Raw genomic sequence first — 16,719 nt, forward strand, 5'->3', positions numbered from 1 at the left:
ATAAGAGTCCTAGTAATCATCTCTGTTAGTGTCTGAGAGATTCGAAGTAAAAAACTTATGAATCTCTTTTTACTTTTTATTATCAAACCATCCCGTAGTTTGTTAAGAGACCATTTTCGGTGTTGATCAATTCTATAAGGTGAAATAGAAGAGATAGGCGTGCCTTTATATTAGTGAAAAACTTTATACAATGCTTACAATAAATTTCTCATCATTTTGAATAATATTTTTTCATTTTTACAAGGGGTTTTAGCCTTTAAGAAAAAAATGTCATTGGAAATTTACAATTAAGATAAATATTTTATAACGGCTTCTGACAACTAGTTTGTCATCGAAAATAACATTTTCGATGAGTTTTAACCCTTGGAAATAGGCACCTATTGGAGGGTGGTTTGAAAAAAATTGGGTAAAAAGCTCGGGGAAAAATGGGTATGGACCGTTGGAACGATCTAGAAGATGCGATGGGTAAATTCTCTGAAATTAAACCAAGGTAAGTGACAGCGTGGATATTGCCACATGGCAGAGTAGCTGTTTCCTGTTGGTGACCATACCAATACCACCATCAATTTGTAGTTCTATGTGCTCAATCGTTCCTTAAATTAAACGAATCCCAAAACTTAAGCAAATAAAACGGTGGAAATAGCTGCAACTTAGGTTATCCGTCGCCACCCCTTTCTATTTCATTTCACTTTCATAACATATTTGTCTATTCTATTACACTCAAAATACCTTAATAGCCGCAACTCCAAATCCTCCTATTTCCCAGCCAACATTCCCAAATCCAGAAAGTTGAAACCCTAAATCAAGAAAAAAAGGTGTACTATGATTTCAGTTACTCACATAAAAGTGGCTGCCCACACATTTCTGCTCACCAAATCGAACCCAATTGAACCAAAACACTCACGTCAAGAAACATTTACCTTTTATAACTCACTTCATCCTCTTCCACCACTAATTATCATCGTACAATGCACTACAATCACATTTCCTATCAACCCGATACCATGATCCCCTCTACCACCTCCGTAATCTCACTTCTCTTTCCTCCTCCTCCACTCAGAATCTCGCTGGGAACTTTCTTTCCCGGCGTTTCTTCTTTCTGCATGATATTCAAATCTTGGAGCTTTTTCTTGCTTTATTTGTGTTCGTTTCTATACATCTTGAGGCAGAAGAAACGTTATGGCCTGCCCGTCGGCCGTTTCTTGGAATGTTACCGTCTTTGGTTTCCGGCTTCAGGGGAATATGTACAGTGGCTTACCGATGTGATTTGTAGTCAAAATGGTACTTTAGATTCAGAGGTCCTGGTTTAGCAGTCTGAATTGTGTGGTGACTGCGGATCCTGAACCTTGAGTATCTTCTCAAGACGAGGTTTCTAATTTCCCTAAAGGCAGTTTCTTTCTTCGTGACACGGTTCGTGATCTTCTGGGAGATGGATTTTAGCGCCGACGATGAGACTGGCAACGACAAAGGAAGACGGGCAAGCATTGAGTTCCACTCAGCGAAGTTCCGGCAACTCACACTGAGTCATTGCTTGAACTCGTCCACTCTAGACTGTTACCGTCCTGAAAATTCAGTCAACAGTTTAGTTTCCATGATCTGCAAGACATCCTATTGAGGCTAACTTTCGATAACGTTTGCATGATTGCATTTGGAGTCGACCCCGGTTTTTGCGTCCGGGATTCCTGAAATTCCATTGCGAAAGCCTTCGAGACGCGACTGAGGCCACAGTGTTCCGTTTTGTCACACCGACTTGATATGGAAATCATGAGATATCTTGATTTGGGACTGAAAGGAAGCTCAAACAATCCATAAAAGGTGTTGATGAGTTTGCGGAGAAGTTATCAGGAGGCGGAAGAAGGACTCTCCTTGTCAAGTGATAAAAACACGCAAAGATCAGATTTTTATCAATATTTATGGGTCTGAAAAACGAACATGGGCAGCCGTATTCGGACAAGTTTTTGCGTGATATTTGCGTGAATTTATTCTTGCAGGAAGATACATCTTCTGTAGCGTTAAGCTGGTTTTTCTGGTTACTTGAGCAGAATCCGAGGGTTGAGGAGAAAATTCTTGCAGAGATATGCAGGATGTTGGTGAAAGAGAGAAGCGAAAAGGAAAGAGTCGCCTCTGGTGTTTAAGCCGGAGGAGATAAAGAAGATGGATTATTTGCACGCTGCATTATCGGAGGCTTTAAGGCTCTATCCTTCGGTTCTGTAGATCACAAGGAGGTAAATGCTACATCAATGCTTTATTTATGCATATATTATTTTAATCTGAATTTCTACAATTAATATTTCTGGATATAAACTCGAATCAGTTTTTCTATTTAATAAATTTTGTCATGTAGATGTTGTTTTGTTACTGTTTTGATACATGAACCACGCTGGCTGTGCTTTCTTTTGACGTGCAGTGGTCTAATTTGATTTGTAGAGAGGTCAGCATATTTACAAATTATAGGGAAAAGGTTAGGGGGAGTTAAATTTGGCAATTTCTTGTTACCTACCCAAATGTTCTTGGTTAGAAATTACAAAAAACTAATTCAACGTTATCGTTTCTACCCACTTCGCATTATCCTTAAAAAACATAATAATAATAATAGTTTATCTTGACCAGTTTATGGTAATTAATGTTCGGTTGTTGAAGATGACATATTTCCAGATGGAACAGTGGTAAAGAGAGGAACAAAAGTGATATAGCCATTTACGCCATGGAAGATGGAAGCCATATGGGGAAAAGACTGCAGAGAATTCAAGCCAGAGAGATGGCTGAGAGACCGCGTTTCATGAGTGAATCAGCCTACAAGTTCACAGCTTTCAACGGCGGCCCTCGACTGTGTTAGGCAAAGATTTTGCGTATTAAAATGAAATTTCTGCACCGTCGATTATTTATCGATATAGTGTGAAGGTGGCGAAAATCATCCGGTGTGCCGAAACTTGCTCTGACAATGTACATGAAGCACGGATTGAAAGTAAATCTATACAAACGTCAGGAGTTGGGCTTCAAAAGTACTACACATAACAACCATGAATGAGGCTGAGCCTGAGCTTGTATGAATAAAAAATATGTTTTATTATTTCTTAATTTTTTAGAAAATTATATTGGTATTGCGCTACATCTACAAATAATAGGATTGATCGATACACAACAGATGTATGATTTTTAAATTATGTTTGAATAATGGAGTGGATTGTTCATGATTAAGGTAGGTGAGCTTTTCTGTGATTTTGAAGTTGAATAATAAGCAATTGATTCAAAGAGCTAAAATAACAAGTCAGGCAATATGCAAATTGTAATGATGATATTTCCACATCGATCATTGGTCTTTCACTTCTAAAAAGTTGGTATTATATTGTCCAGTCCGTGATAGAACCCAATTAGTTGGAAAAAATATTGTTGAATTGAATGTTGGCATATCAGGCGCCCAAGGACCAGGTCAAAATTAGTTGGAATAATTACACTTCAGTAGACTATGTCATCAATCTGCTGATATGATTTTGCTTGATTGTAGCTATAATTGATTAGATTTTCAGCAGTCATAGCCCTAATCTTGCATCTAATTTGTTATCTCAACATGTATAAATAGTTTTGCTATAGACGAGGAAATAGAACAGTTTTTCAGCTTCAATTCATTTGCTTCACATTATATAATTGCTTTACGTTGTCATCATTCAATCCATCACACCTCTTAACATTAGCAAAGCAAGTTAACCACCTTGAATTACAACAAATGCCAACACAGAACATGTTTTTGTTCTAAAATAGATATTCCTCATCACAACATATACACAAAGTATAAGCATATTTGTTTAGGAAAGAGTCATTCCTTCACTACTCGTCACAACACTAACATATAACAAAAACAACTTACTTCATATTTTAAAGTTGATGAACTTACTATATGACTTGCTTGTTCATTAACCCACCATTTCTCAAAGCTTCAACATCCTATAAATAATTGTATAGGATCGAAAGTTCCTCAATTTGCTTTGCCTTAACAGTTTTATAATGCCATTGACCATAAATTGAAATTAAATTAGTAAATGGGAAAATAAAGTTGTATGTATAGGTGAATAATTTTAAATATCTTTTCTCTTTTGTGCTAAATAAGTTCTTAGAACCACCGCGGTGGTTACACCTAAACTTCGACTGGTTCCTAGAACAGTTTTGGACCGTGCCTAACACACCACAAAATTTAATATTAAAATAAATACATAAGAACATAAAAAGGATGTTGACTTACTAGAAACTTTTCACTAGAAAAAAGTCAAAAGGTATATCCAATCATTTAGATCTTTAGTTTCTTTAAGCCTATTTTGTAATGTTTCCTCCTAGTAGCACATGCTTGAATTTCTTGTGCGGGCACTCTTGAATTTGTTGAATCTGTTAGTCATTGTGTACTTCAGCCATTTGAATATATGGGTTCATTGACATTGATGTCAAATTTGGTATGAATTCAGTAATAATGTACATGCATTTAACTTTTTGGGTATTATATATTTCATATGGATTAGAGAACACGGATAAAGATATGAAGGACGTTACCGTGATACAAGCAATAATTTGTTTTTCCATATTGTTGGGAATTTTATTCCAAGTAAGAATTCTAACAGGGGCATAGTTCCTCGCAACAATTCCTATCTTACTGCTCAACTTTGCTACATTTACTCCCATAAGTACTCCATCTTTGTCCAAGTCTACATGCAACTTCGAATTGGATATTTGTATAAGTCTTTCACATCTGACTCCTCTAGTCTTCCCTCTCACGTTCTTTGCCACAATATTGCCTACAAATTCAAAATAATTTCTACAACTAAATAATATGTTATCACAAGGACTCTTGACATGCTTGTAAACTAAAATTGAGATGTGGCAATGACAAAGGCTGCAAAGAATTCAAGCTAGAGAGATGGCTGAGACGCGGGCCCTTCATGAGTGAATCAGCCTACAAGTTCACAGCTTTCAACGGCAGCCCTCGACAGTGTTTAGACAAAGATTTTGCGTACTATCAAATGAAATTCACTGCAGACGAAGGAAATGAGAACAGTTTTTCAGCTTCAATTCATTTGCTTCACATTATTTATATATATTAGCTTTAACTTGTCTACATCCAATCCATAAACACTCTTAACATTAGCAAAGCAAAGTTAACCACCTTGAAATTACAACAAATGCCCAACACGGAACATGTATTTTCGTTCTAAATTCGATATTCCTCATCAGAACATATAACACAAAGCATAAGCATATTTATGTTTAGGAAAGAGCTATTCCTCTTCACTACTCGTCACAACACATAACATATAACAAAAACAACCTTACTTCGATAATTCAAAGTTGATGAACTTACATGTAGCTCTCTCGCTTGTTCATTAACCCAACATTTCTCAAAGCTTCAACGATCCTATAAATAATTGTATAGGATCGAAAGATTCCTCAATTTGCTTTGCCTTAATAGTTTATAATGCCATTGACCATAAATTGAAATTAAATTAGTAAATGGGAAAATAAAGTTGTATGTATAGGTGAATAATTTTAAATATCTTTTCCTTTTGTACTAAATAAAGTTCTTAGAACCACCGCAGTGGTTACACCTCAACTTTGACTAGTTCTTAGAACAAGTTTTTGACCGTGCCTAACACCACAAAATTTAATATTAAAATACAATACATAAGAACATAAAAAAGGATGTTGAGCTTACCAAAAACTTTTCACTAGAAAAAAGTCAAAAAGGCATATCCAATCATTTAGATCTTTAGTTTCTTTGAGCCTATTTTGTAATGTTTCCTCCTCAGTAGCACATGCTTTGAATTTCATGTGCAGGGCACTCTTGAAGTTGTTGAATCTCTTAGTCATTCTGTACTTCAGCCATTTGAGTATATAGGGTTCATTGACATTGATGTCAAATTTGGTATGAATTCAGCAATAATATACATGCATTTAACTTTTCATGGTATTATCTACTATTTTCATATGGAAGTACGAGAACACGGATAAAGATATGAAGGACGTTACCGTGATACAAGCAATAATTTGTTTTTCCATATTGTTGGGAATTTTATTCCAAGTAAGAACTTTAACAGGGGCATAGTTCCTCGCAACAATTCCTATCTTATTGCTCAATTTTGCTGCATTTACTCCCATAAGTACTCCATCGTTGTCCAAGTCTACATGCAACTTCGAATTGGATATTTGTATGAGTCTTTCACATCTGACTCCTCTAGTCTTCCCTCTCACGTTCTTTGCCACAATATTGCCTACAAATTCAAAATAATTTCTATAACTAAATAATATGTTATCACAAGGACTGTTGACATGCTTGTAAACTAAAATTGGGATGTGACCACGACAAAGGCTGCAAAGAATTCAAGCCAGAGAGATGGCTGAGAGGTGGATGCTTCATGAGTGAATCAGCCTACAAGTTCATAGCTTTCAACGGCGGCCCTCCATTTTCACGCGTTTCCCACCCTTTGCTTTGAAAGTCCGAACTCTGAAGCTTCACTCTCACTGAACTCTGAAAATTACCGCCGGAGTCTTCCCTTCACCGTCGAAACTTGTCCCTGTAGTCTTCACAGTCAACGGTTTGCTTCGTCGTCAGTTGGGGTGCCGCTCATTTCGCGATCTTCTCTGGCGTCCACTCTTCATCACCGCCGATCTACGCCGTAATCCATCGTCTTCATTCTTGATTCTTCTCGGAGCTGCACAGTGCACGGTCGATCTGGATCTCGGAGCTGCACGCACTCTTCTTCACATTGCTTGAATCTGACTCAGCTCTTTATAGTTGCCCTGTTCACAGCCGAGCTCCACCTCCCCGACGGGCAATGAACGGTAGCTCATCTTCACCAGTAGGTAACTGTCACAGTGTAGGCATGTCTTTGTTTCAGCCTTCAGGTCTTGTGCATGATCAGGGCATTAGGCCTGAACCGAAATGGGAAGCCTTCGTAGTTTGTGGCTTCATTAACTACCAGTTCCTGGAGTGCTTCCTGAGGTGTGAGGGCTGAAATGTTAGGATCTTGGTTGTAGAAGAGGTCTCGGAATGTTGATTTCTGCTGCATTAGAATGATACCGTTCTCTCATTTTGTAACCTTCTGTACATATTGTCTCTAGATAAGGGATCAACCAACTCTGACTCTAGGAATATCAGCTTAAAACATTTACTAGTTGATGAATTTGTTGTGCATTTACCGGAGTTTTATTAACTAATCAAGTCATCAATTTTAATCAAATTATTGATTTGAATTTCATTGATTTTATCTCTTTTATGAATCTTCTAGGCTAGTAGAATGACTTAGGCTGGTGCTTGGAAATAATTGGAGCAAGTTCATAGTCATAGTTTGGGTTTAAAGAAATATTGTGCATCATCAAGTCTTTTTCAGGATTACTTGATATTATGCAATTTACATTTCGTTGCAGACATTTTGGCTGCTTGCTTTTACGTATACCTGCCTCTAATATGCTGTGATAGTTGAGCATAATGTGGATGTATGAAAATAAGAACTTGAGTAGGCTCATGGTTTCAGCCTTAAATAAGTGAAATGCATTTTCACTTTGTTTCCCACCTGCTTGCAATGGAGCTAATTATATGTCATTTATTATTTTATAAAAAGAGTTATCATTCTCTGGCCTGTTTGTGCATGATCAGGATTAGACAGAGCTTATATCTATTGAATTTACAAAAGTGGAAAAAATGTATTCTGCAAACAGTATTTTGATGATGTCATCAAATTACTGTTCACCGGTTGAACCACTGGTTCAACTGGTCAACCCAAGACCCACCCCTCTTGTCGGGTTTTGTCCCGGGTCGGTTTTTAAAACATTGGTGTGAAGGTGGCAAAAAATCATCTGATGGTGTCGAAACTTGATTTGACAATTTACGTGGAGCACAGATTGAAAGTGAATCTATACAAGCGTCAGGGGTTTGAGCTTCAAAAGTACTATAGCAATAACCATCCATGAATGAAGGCTAAGCCTGAGCTTGTATGAATAAAACATGGTTTTATTATTTCTTAATTTTTTAGGAATATTATAATTGGTATTGCGCTACATCATAAATACTGTATATAGGATTGATCGATACAAAACAAATGTAGGATTGTATTAAATTATGTTTGAATAATGGAGTTAATGTTGAGTGGATTGAAATTGAATAATAAATCAATTGATTCAAAGAGCTAAAATAACAAGTACTCATGCAATATGCAAATTGTAAGTGATGATATTTCCACATCGATCATTGGTCTTTCACTTCTAAAAAGTTTCTATATATGTTTATGTTAATAGTTGGTTTAGCAAAATTAATTAATGTGTAAATATAATTAAGTTCATATTTCATATGTGTATTAAATTGTCTAATCCGTGATAGAAGCCAAATTAATCTGTGTAAGGATAACAACTGCAACATATATGTTTGGTCTTTGACTTGCTCAACATATTATTATTATAAATAAACGACATTTTCCCACCCAAGATTTGACAAAATGGCAAGCTTTCACCATTGGTTTTATAAATTTTAGATTCTCACCTTTAAATTAACAGAATTTTTTTTAATATAACAGTCAAAATATAAAGTGATGTTAGTTTAAGAGTATGAATTTAGAATTTATAGCACCGAGGGTGAAAACTTGCTATTTTGTCAAATGTTAGGGTGAAACATGTCGTAAATAGATCTATTAGTAGAATTAATATTTTATTTCATTATAATAACACATAAATTAGAAATCAAAGTTATTATATTAACATTTTATTTTGTTAAAAAACAATTTAGTTATATATAAGAAAAATGTTATCCTTACAAAGAAGGCTACAAAGTGACATCATCTAGAAGAAAAAAACAAAGAAAAAACGGAAAAAGAGAAAAAGAGAGAGTGAGAAATCATGAAAATCAAGGATGATGATTGTCTTTGTATGTCCTCTTTGTATGTGTCTTTGTAAAATTAGCGTTGCTCTATATATAAAGCAGTGGAAAAGGTTAAGCAAGTATGTGGCAGTCAAATTAAAACAGTCAAAGGTATGGACGGGTGAGATTCAATGAGAGCATAATGAGCGTTGGGATTGAGAGAAGTATAAAAATAAGAAAGGGGAGGCAAGTGTAGAGGATTTAGATCAGATGAAACAAATGTAATCTAATATCCTATCCAATAGAGCATCCCTTCGAAGCCAACCTTCTCTTTTCTTTCTTCTTCTTCAATTCTGTTTTCCAATTCTTTATTTTAATCTACTCTCTTCATATAGCTATCTCAATTAATGCCAATGGAGACTTTATCTTCTCTTTGTACAACCCAAGCTCTTATGGCTCGTCATTGTTATCCAAGCTCCATCTCACTTGTTGGCTTCTCTTTGCCTGGTAAGACTCAAGCCTTCCCCAAGTGTATCAAAAAACGAACTCTTGGAGTCGTGAAAGCATCGGTCGCTGTTGAAACCAAGGTTGCTATTATCAGAATTGGTACTAGAGGAAGGTATTTATTTATGTTTGTTCACTTTCTGTGAATTGTTCGTACTTTTTGCTGCTTTCTCGAGAAAATATATTTTTGATGTTATTGATCTTGGTTATCTACAAGTTATGTTTGTGGGTATGTTTAGTTTGTGCTTCAAATTTTGTACATACTTTGGATGTATTCTTCTGAGAAGGATTTAACTTTATTTCTCTATACAGTTGAATTTATATGTATTTTGGTGTTCCTCTTTTGTTTAGATTTTACAATTTTCTTTTGGTTTAATATGGAAACTGTATGTAGTTTTTGATTTATTATATTATCAATTTCATGCTTTTGTGTTTAAATCTTACCGACTTTTGGTTATGTTGTTATCAATCTTTCTCTTTATCTGATGTAATTGATTAGACAGTGGGCTTATATTTAATGTGCTGTAAATTTCCATTATTCTCTGAATTTATAATACGAAATTAACTATACTGTTAAGTAAAAGGAGAAATAGACCTTTCGTATTAAAGTTCATACAATGTGGATTTGAGTTGTGTTTATATGAATCATTCTGTTCTCTTTAGTGGTCTATCTGAACTTTCTGTTTGGATTTTTGTCAAAAGTAATTGACGATGGTATGGATCAATCAGTAGAACCTATATTTCTACCACTAAAGCTTATCTTTCAATTTCCTTGAATTTATATTAGTTATGAGTTGCAAATAATTTCCCCTTCAATTTATTGTTTTGTACCCATTTTTTACTCTTCTTGTTTCTGGTTAGTTACATTCTTCCTATTTGTAGGACAGCCCACTGGCACTTGCTCAGGCTCATGAGACACGAGACAAACTCATGTCGTTGCATCCAGAGCTCACTGAAGAAGGGGCTATTCAAATTGTAATAATAAAGACAACAGGTGATAAAATACTATCTCAACCACTTGCAGACATTGGTGGGAAGGGCTTGTTCACGAAAGAAATAGATGAGGCACTAATAAATAGTGAAATTGACATTGCTGTCCATTCAATGAAAGATGTTCCTACATATTTACCAGATAAGACAATTCTACCTTGCAACCTTCAGCGTGAGGATGTCCGAGATGCATTTATTTCCTTGAATGCAGCTTCTCTGGCTGAACTACCTGCTGGAAGCACAGTTGGTACTGCTTCACTTAGAAGGAAGTCCCAAATTCTCTATAGATATCCATCGCTCAATGTGAGTCTTTGTACATCTATATGTTGCAATTTTCTTTATCTATATGTTGCAATTTCCTTTCTTTTTAGCTATAATCACATTCAGAAATTGCTTCAGATAATCTTTGCCCTCAAGTTTAATCATAAGCACGCATACAATATGTATTGATTTTACGTTACATCACTCAAACTCACGGACAGACATACTCACATTGCAAAAAAGAACCTTTATCATGAGTTAACAATTTCAAAGGTGGGAGGAGAGAGTTGGTGATTGAGGCCTTGAATGCAATCTTATGATGCTGGCCAAGATGGCAGTGTTATGGATTGACAGACTTGTGCCACTTGGAATTGATAAATTTCTTAGTTCTTAGCCTGAATGTGATCATGGGCTTACTGCATGCTAGATATAACTATTACTGACAAATAACTTGCTGGGTTTATCATGGTCCTGCACTTAACCATATAAGCCTTTTCTGAAAAATTGATTGCTGGAACGAAAAGACAGATGAGCACAAGATTAGTGGGTTGGACAAAAATATTGAAGCAACATCTAGAAATTATCACTGAGTTGTTAGGAGGTTCCTGTTTTTGTTACTTTTTAATAACATCCTTTTATTTGAGCTGTGAGGGACTGGCCAATGGCTGTGGAGGGCCAAAATGCATCTTATCTCCTATATATATACACATTAAAGCTGCCTTAGTCATCATTTAGCTGCAAGCTTTCTTGTATTACGCCTCTCTCGAATTTCTTTTTGGATAAAATGTTTGCTCTCCCCTTCCTTTTGGTAACAGTGTTGCTCTTATTCTTCAATTTTCTCCTCAGATTAATGATGCTTTTTTATTGCATTTTTGTTAATGCATTTGCTTAAATTCATTTGCAGGTGCTGGAGAATTTTCGAGGTAATGTCCAAACAAGGTTGAGAAAACTTAATGAGGGGGTGGTCCAAGCAACATTGTTAGCACTTGCTGGACTTAAACGCTTAAACATGACAGAAAACGTTACTAATGTTCTTTCAATTGATGATATGCTTCCGGCTGTTGCTCAAGGTGCAATTGGGATTGCCTGTAGAAGCGCTGATGAGAAAATGGTACATTTTCCAACCTTTCATATTGAATGATTTTATTTATATTGGAATAGTTTCCTGCAATTTGCATTCTAATTTATGCTTTTGGATTTATAATTATATTCTATGCAGCATTACTGCACCCTGCTCGCTGGCAGGCCACTGATATTATTAATCCCTCTGAATTGTGAAAAAAAATTAATACCACAATTTCGAGATTTGAAGTTTTGATTTATTAAGTTGGTTAATTAAAATTTTCATGTCTTAATAACATTATGGATATTTAGGAAAACCTAAAATAACAAACCATAAATTAAATAATAACAGGAAACGTATCAAGTGTTGTTGTGTGTTCTCATGGATACAATGCATGGTTCCTCGGAGAACAAATTGAAGAGAAACACTTAGAAGGGGGAAGCTTACTAACATATGTTCTTTGAATCTTTTTACTGCTTCTATTACATTCTATTTGAGAAGTTTTCAGTTAATTTGAGTTATGCTCAATGGATGATTATATTTTAGTGTATATATGATTACAATTATGTTTAACAATGCTTCTAATTTCTTTCTCTAGTGATGTCATTCACATCTGCATTATTATTGAAATTTTTTCTTCTAGGGTTTGTTCTGTGAAGTCATGTTAATGTCTTTTTATTTTGTTTTCACCTTTTGTTTGACTGCGCTTTGCAGGCTAATTACTTGGCATCTTTGAATCATGAGGAAACTAGACTTGCAGTTGCATGTGAAAGGGCCTTTCTTGAGACCTTGGATGGGTCTTGTCGCACTCCTATTGCTGGATATGCTTGCAGAGACGAGGATGGCAATTGCATCTTTAGAGGTTTGGTGGCTTCCCCTGATGGAACTCGCGGTACAGTTTGGTTTGCTCTTGAAAGAGATTTTTTTCTCAGTTTTCATTTAGCTACTGTTTAGAGTTCTGTTACATCATTGTTTCTTCTTTGTCTCTGTTTTGCAGTACTTGAAACTTCTAGAAAAGGTCCATATGCTTATGAAGATATGATAATGATGGGAAAGGATGCAGGCAAGGAACTTCTTTCACGTGGAGGCCCTGGCTTCTTTGATTCTTGAGTAGCTTAAAAAAGGCACAAGGAGAAACAGAACAACTCGGGGGTTTACGTTTAACTTCAAGGAATAGATCCAGAAAGTTCAATTTTCCTCCTAAATTTTCATTTGTTGTAACATTAAGAACGATAGTTTGATTGATTTTAAGCTAGAAGAGAGTGTCCTAATTAGTGATGTGAGAGGCTTAGATTATTTTGTTCTTTAATAATATTAGAGAGCCAAATTTTATCTCCCTCCCTCTTTCTGTGTGTTTGTGTTTTCTTCCGTGTGTGCCTCATATATTTGGTTACACATGTGTGCATGTGTCTGCGTGTTTATTCATGATAACTTGAAAAGATATATATTTTTAGACCATGTAAGATATATACTGTACTAGATTGGTTGTAGGTGTTTCAAAACATATAAAAATAAAAAACATTCAGATGGATTAGTGGCTTACAAGTTACAGTACATAAGAAGTGTGCATAGTTGATTCCTGTGCTTGGTCATCTTACCCAATAATCAGAAAATAGTTCTTTTCTGTGAATTTAGAAATTATGCCTATCAGATTCCTTAGTTCTATGCTGCATGCCTGCTAGATTGAATTACACAAGATTGTTAGGTCTTTGTTTCAATGTTCCAGCAGGTAAACTTCTTCCATTTTCAATTATAGTTTTGCCATTCAGGTTTCAGCTTGTTGCTCTTTTCTGACTGGGATTTAGATTTGTATGACCTGTTTGGACAGAATTGCAGGGAATGATCATTGCCTGCACAAATGAAGATTCAGGTATGTTTGCTTTTCTCTGCAGGTTCATGATAAAAGGCTGAATTGAATTGAATATCATTATCAAATTCTCATGATTCCTATAAACTTTATATTTTACCAGTCAGTCAGAGATGGTGTGGCATTAGTTGCTGTATATAAAGAATAGCATACTTGTTCAGCACTTAAGCTCTTACAGAAGTTATTTCCATCATTAAATGTGGAATGAAGTGGAGGATTTTCATTGTGAATGAAGTTTGTGGACTTATGAGCCAAAACAGACATGTAATTTGTGAGAAGGAGAGATGAAGGAAGTGATTTTAGGTGATAAGTAGTTAGCATGGCCTATGAGTTACTATCTTAACTGAATGTCTTCTTTGTAGGACTCCACGTTTTAGTAATTGATAAAACACTGGAGTTTTTGTCCCAAAGAATTAAAGTCGAAGATAGAAAGCTAAATTGACTGATAATACTAAAAAAAGCTATCTTGATCCTTTTGGAATTGATTTCTAAGACTATGTCTACAATGGCTTGCTTTCTCATTTAAATTATCTATATATCTCATTGATGTCTGATTACCATATGGACACTTTACTTGTATTTGAATATTGTACTTAATCTTCCCCTCGGCAACTTTATTCAGTATGGTTAAACATGTTTCAAAAATTGCTTATTTTGTCATAATCTTCACATATCTGGCACCTAATTTAACTTTGGTTTGCTTCAATATCTTACCATCTCTTAATTGAACCATGTAGACATTCTATTACATTGAGAATTGTAGATCCCAGGTGGTTTTTTTTGGGGTGATGGATGACTTCTTTCCAAGAAGCTACTTCATAGTGAAGGTTCTGAAATGTTGTTGGAGTAAGCTTTAATAAGGGGGCACATATATATATAAAGGCTTCAATAATTGTCAATTCAAATCAGCAATCATTCTTTCTCTTAAATTTGCTTTATCTTTCAGGCCACTTTGCGACAGTGTGTACCATATCTGCCACAGCATTTGTTCTATATGGAGGTATCACATTCTCTTGTTCCTTTACGGACCAGATGTTTCTCTGTCCTACAGTGTTCCATTAGTACCTTTTATGTTTAATTCTTATCTCCCAATATTTATTTTTTTGTATTAATTAGTGATAATCTTTCTCATTTCCTTGGCTTAAAGATTACAGTTAATTACTGTCATGTATTAATGCTTTTGCTATCACGAGTGCCGAGTGCCGACTGAAGTGGCTGCTGCCGTGACTTAATGTCAAGTGGGTATATACCACTTGTCTATTAATTTCAAACTTGATTTGGAAATATAATAGTGAATCAAATCGTGGAATAGATTGATCAACATCTCTCTCCTAATAAGTATGAATTGATTTATTCCGTACAATTTCCTTTTGTTTAATAAGCATTTTGTCCCCTATTTTTCTTTGAATATTTTGTCCATCCTAGTATCCCTATTTTTCCCTTTTAGCTGTGCGTAGGAGGTGTCTGGGAAGTATTCTTTTCAGTGAAAGTAAATTGTGGCTTGTTAAAAATGGAGTGGTTGACTCAAATTGGTGGTTGCATAGAACTTTACTCTCCGACACTTTCTTTGAAGTGAGAAATAGAAATTATGTTCTTATATTTTTGTGTAGTCTTTTTCTTTAATTGTTGGAACCAGCTGTCACACATACTTTTTTGGCTAATGTCATCCTTTTAAAGAATAATTTATTCATTCATTTGACGCTCGGAGAATTAAATGGCTATTCAAGCTTAGAATTGTGTATTCTGTCATACTTTATATGAGAGGTATTTTGGCTGCTTACTGGAATCTGGGTTCAGTTCAGCTTTTATGACTTTTTTTTTTGAAAGGGTTTTATCTTCTTTTAGTTGTGCTGGGCTTAGCATTTTTGCAGTCATCAGAGCCCTTGTAAATGAGGAACACAGGAGCTATCTACCCATTCTAATTTATAGGTATTAGGGTTGATGGCATAATTATTCAGATTGAGGATTTCCCATTTATTCTTTACTTTTTAGCCAATGGCCTAAATGCTCTTAATTTGAGATGAATTTGCTGGTCGTAGCAGCCTTGATCTGAATTCCTCTGGTTTCACCATTAATAACAAATCTTTATTTTAAAACTCGAACCAAACTGGTCAATTCAATCGGTCCGACCAGGAATCGGTCCCTTTTCTAGTCCGGGGACTCTTTAAACCGGTTTTAGCCATTAGCCCACGGTTGAACTGGTGGAACAGTGTTGAATCGCCGGTTCAACTGCCGGGTTAGAGAACCAATCATTTCTTGTTGGCCATTTTCATTGTTTTTCGACGGATTTTGCATCCAAAATCACGGAAAACACCTCCCAATGCTGAGTCATGCCTTTTTTGGCTTGATTTTGTCGCCTTCACCAGATCCGAGTTTCTTCTTCATGTCGCATGATAATTAGCTGTCCACATCGCCATCAGTTGTCCACACCATATCGTCCACCTATTGCCGACACCATCTCACCAACCTGCCATCTCCACCAGACGACTCCCCTAGTTTGTGGTGGGTTTTGTTGTGGCAGTTGGTGGTATTTTGTGGTGGATTAGGGTTTTCGTGGTGGCCTGGTGGTGGTTTGTCAGGTGTTGCGTTGATCTAGGATGGATTGTAGTTGCGGCGGTTAGGGTTTCCTAGCCAAATTATAGGGGTGTGTTTGTTAGATTTCAAACATGCAGGGACTGATGGGAATCTCTCAGGGGTATGTCTGTTAAGTTTCAAACTAAGGTTTTCTATTGATGTCACGGGTTTGACTTGCTGGTCAAACCGCCCAGCTCAGGGACTAGTCCCTTAACCGGGTCAAGGCTCGGTCCGAGTATAAAAACATTGTAACAAATTATCTTACAGTAAGTCTCATACACCGTGAACCCTTCGCAGGTTAATGCTTTGATGAGCGTATTAGTCCAAGTTATCTATAGCTGTTTAATGGATAGGAGGATGTAAATACAATAAGTTTCTTTTAATGAAGTTGTTTTGAATTAGCATGATCCATCATTAGTTGTTTTACAGCAGTTGCAGGTTTATCTGGTTTCAACAGGTATATATATATAACTCTTCAATACATTTACATGCTCACCTGCACATGAACACTAATTCATTTCACAAATTTAATGTAAAAATTTAATTTCTCTACAAATTGCATGCTCAATACAGTTATTTGATAAATCTGTCTTTCAATTATTTATTTATTTTTTTATTCTAGTTGGCTTC

At 35.7% G+C, this 16,719-nt stretch overlaps 1 protein-coding gene and 1 pseudogene across 2 annotated transcripts; both read left to right on the top strand.

Moving 5' to 3' along the window:
- The first annotated feature begins 1,004 nt into the window (after positions 1-1,004).
- Positions 1,005-7,950, top strand: LOC116130746 (annotated as a pseudogene).
- A 1,152-nt stretch (positions 7,951-9,102) lies between these two features.
- On the top strand, positions 9,103-12,984 carry LOC116130802 (porphobilinogen deaminase, chloroplastic). Of its 2 annotated transcripts, none has more exons than XM_031416488.1 (5): positions 9,103-9,449; positions 10,217-10,627; positions 11,490-11,696; positions 12,363-12,540; positions 12,646-12,984. In XM_031416488.1, exons 2-5 carry the CDS (start codon positions 10,265-10,267, stop codon positions 12,756-12,758), a joined length of 861 nt encoding a protein of 286 aa, XP_031272348.1. In that variant the 5' UTR covers positions 9,103-9,449; positions 10,217-10,264; the 3' UTR covers positions 12,759-12,984. The 2 variants fall into 2 exon arrangements, with proteins under 2 accessions (XP_031272348.1, XP_031272347.1); XM_031416487.1 differs by having other exon boundaries at positions 10,222-10,627.
- The last annotated feature ends 3,735 nt before the right edge of the window (positions 12,985-16,719 follow it).

Source organism: Pistacia vera, unplaced genomic scaffold (assembly GCF_008641045.1).
Source record: "Pistacia vera cultivar Batoury unplaced genomic scaffold, PisVer_v2 Contig225, whole genome shotgun sequence".
In the NCBI taxonomy this organism is placed as follows: Eukaryota; Viridiplantae; Streptophyta; class Magnoliopsida; order Sapindales; family Anacardiaceae; genus Pistacia; species Pistacia vera.

Coding starts and splice junctions, on each gene's coding strand:
- LOC116130802 (XM_031416487.1), top strand. CDS start 9,238: ATGCCAATGGAGACTTTATCTTCTCTTTGTACAACCCAAGCTCTTATG. Junction 9,450..10,221: donor AGAATTGGTACTAGAGGAAG/GTATTTATTTAT, acceptor TTTGTAGGACAG/CCCACTGGCACTTGCTCAGG. Junction 12,541..12,645: donor TTCCCCTGATGGAACTCGCG/GTACAGTTTGGT, acceptor TCTGTTTTGCAG/TACTTGAAACTTCTAGAAAA.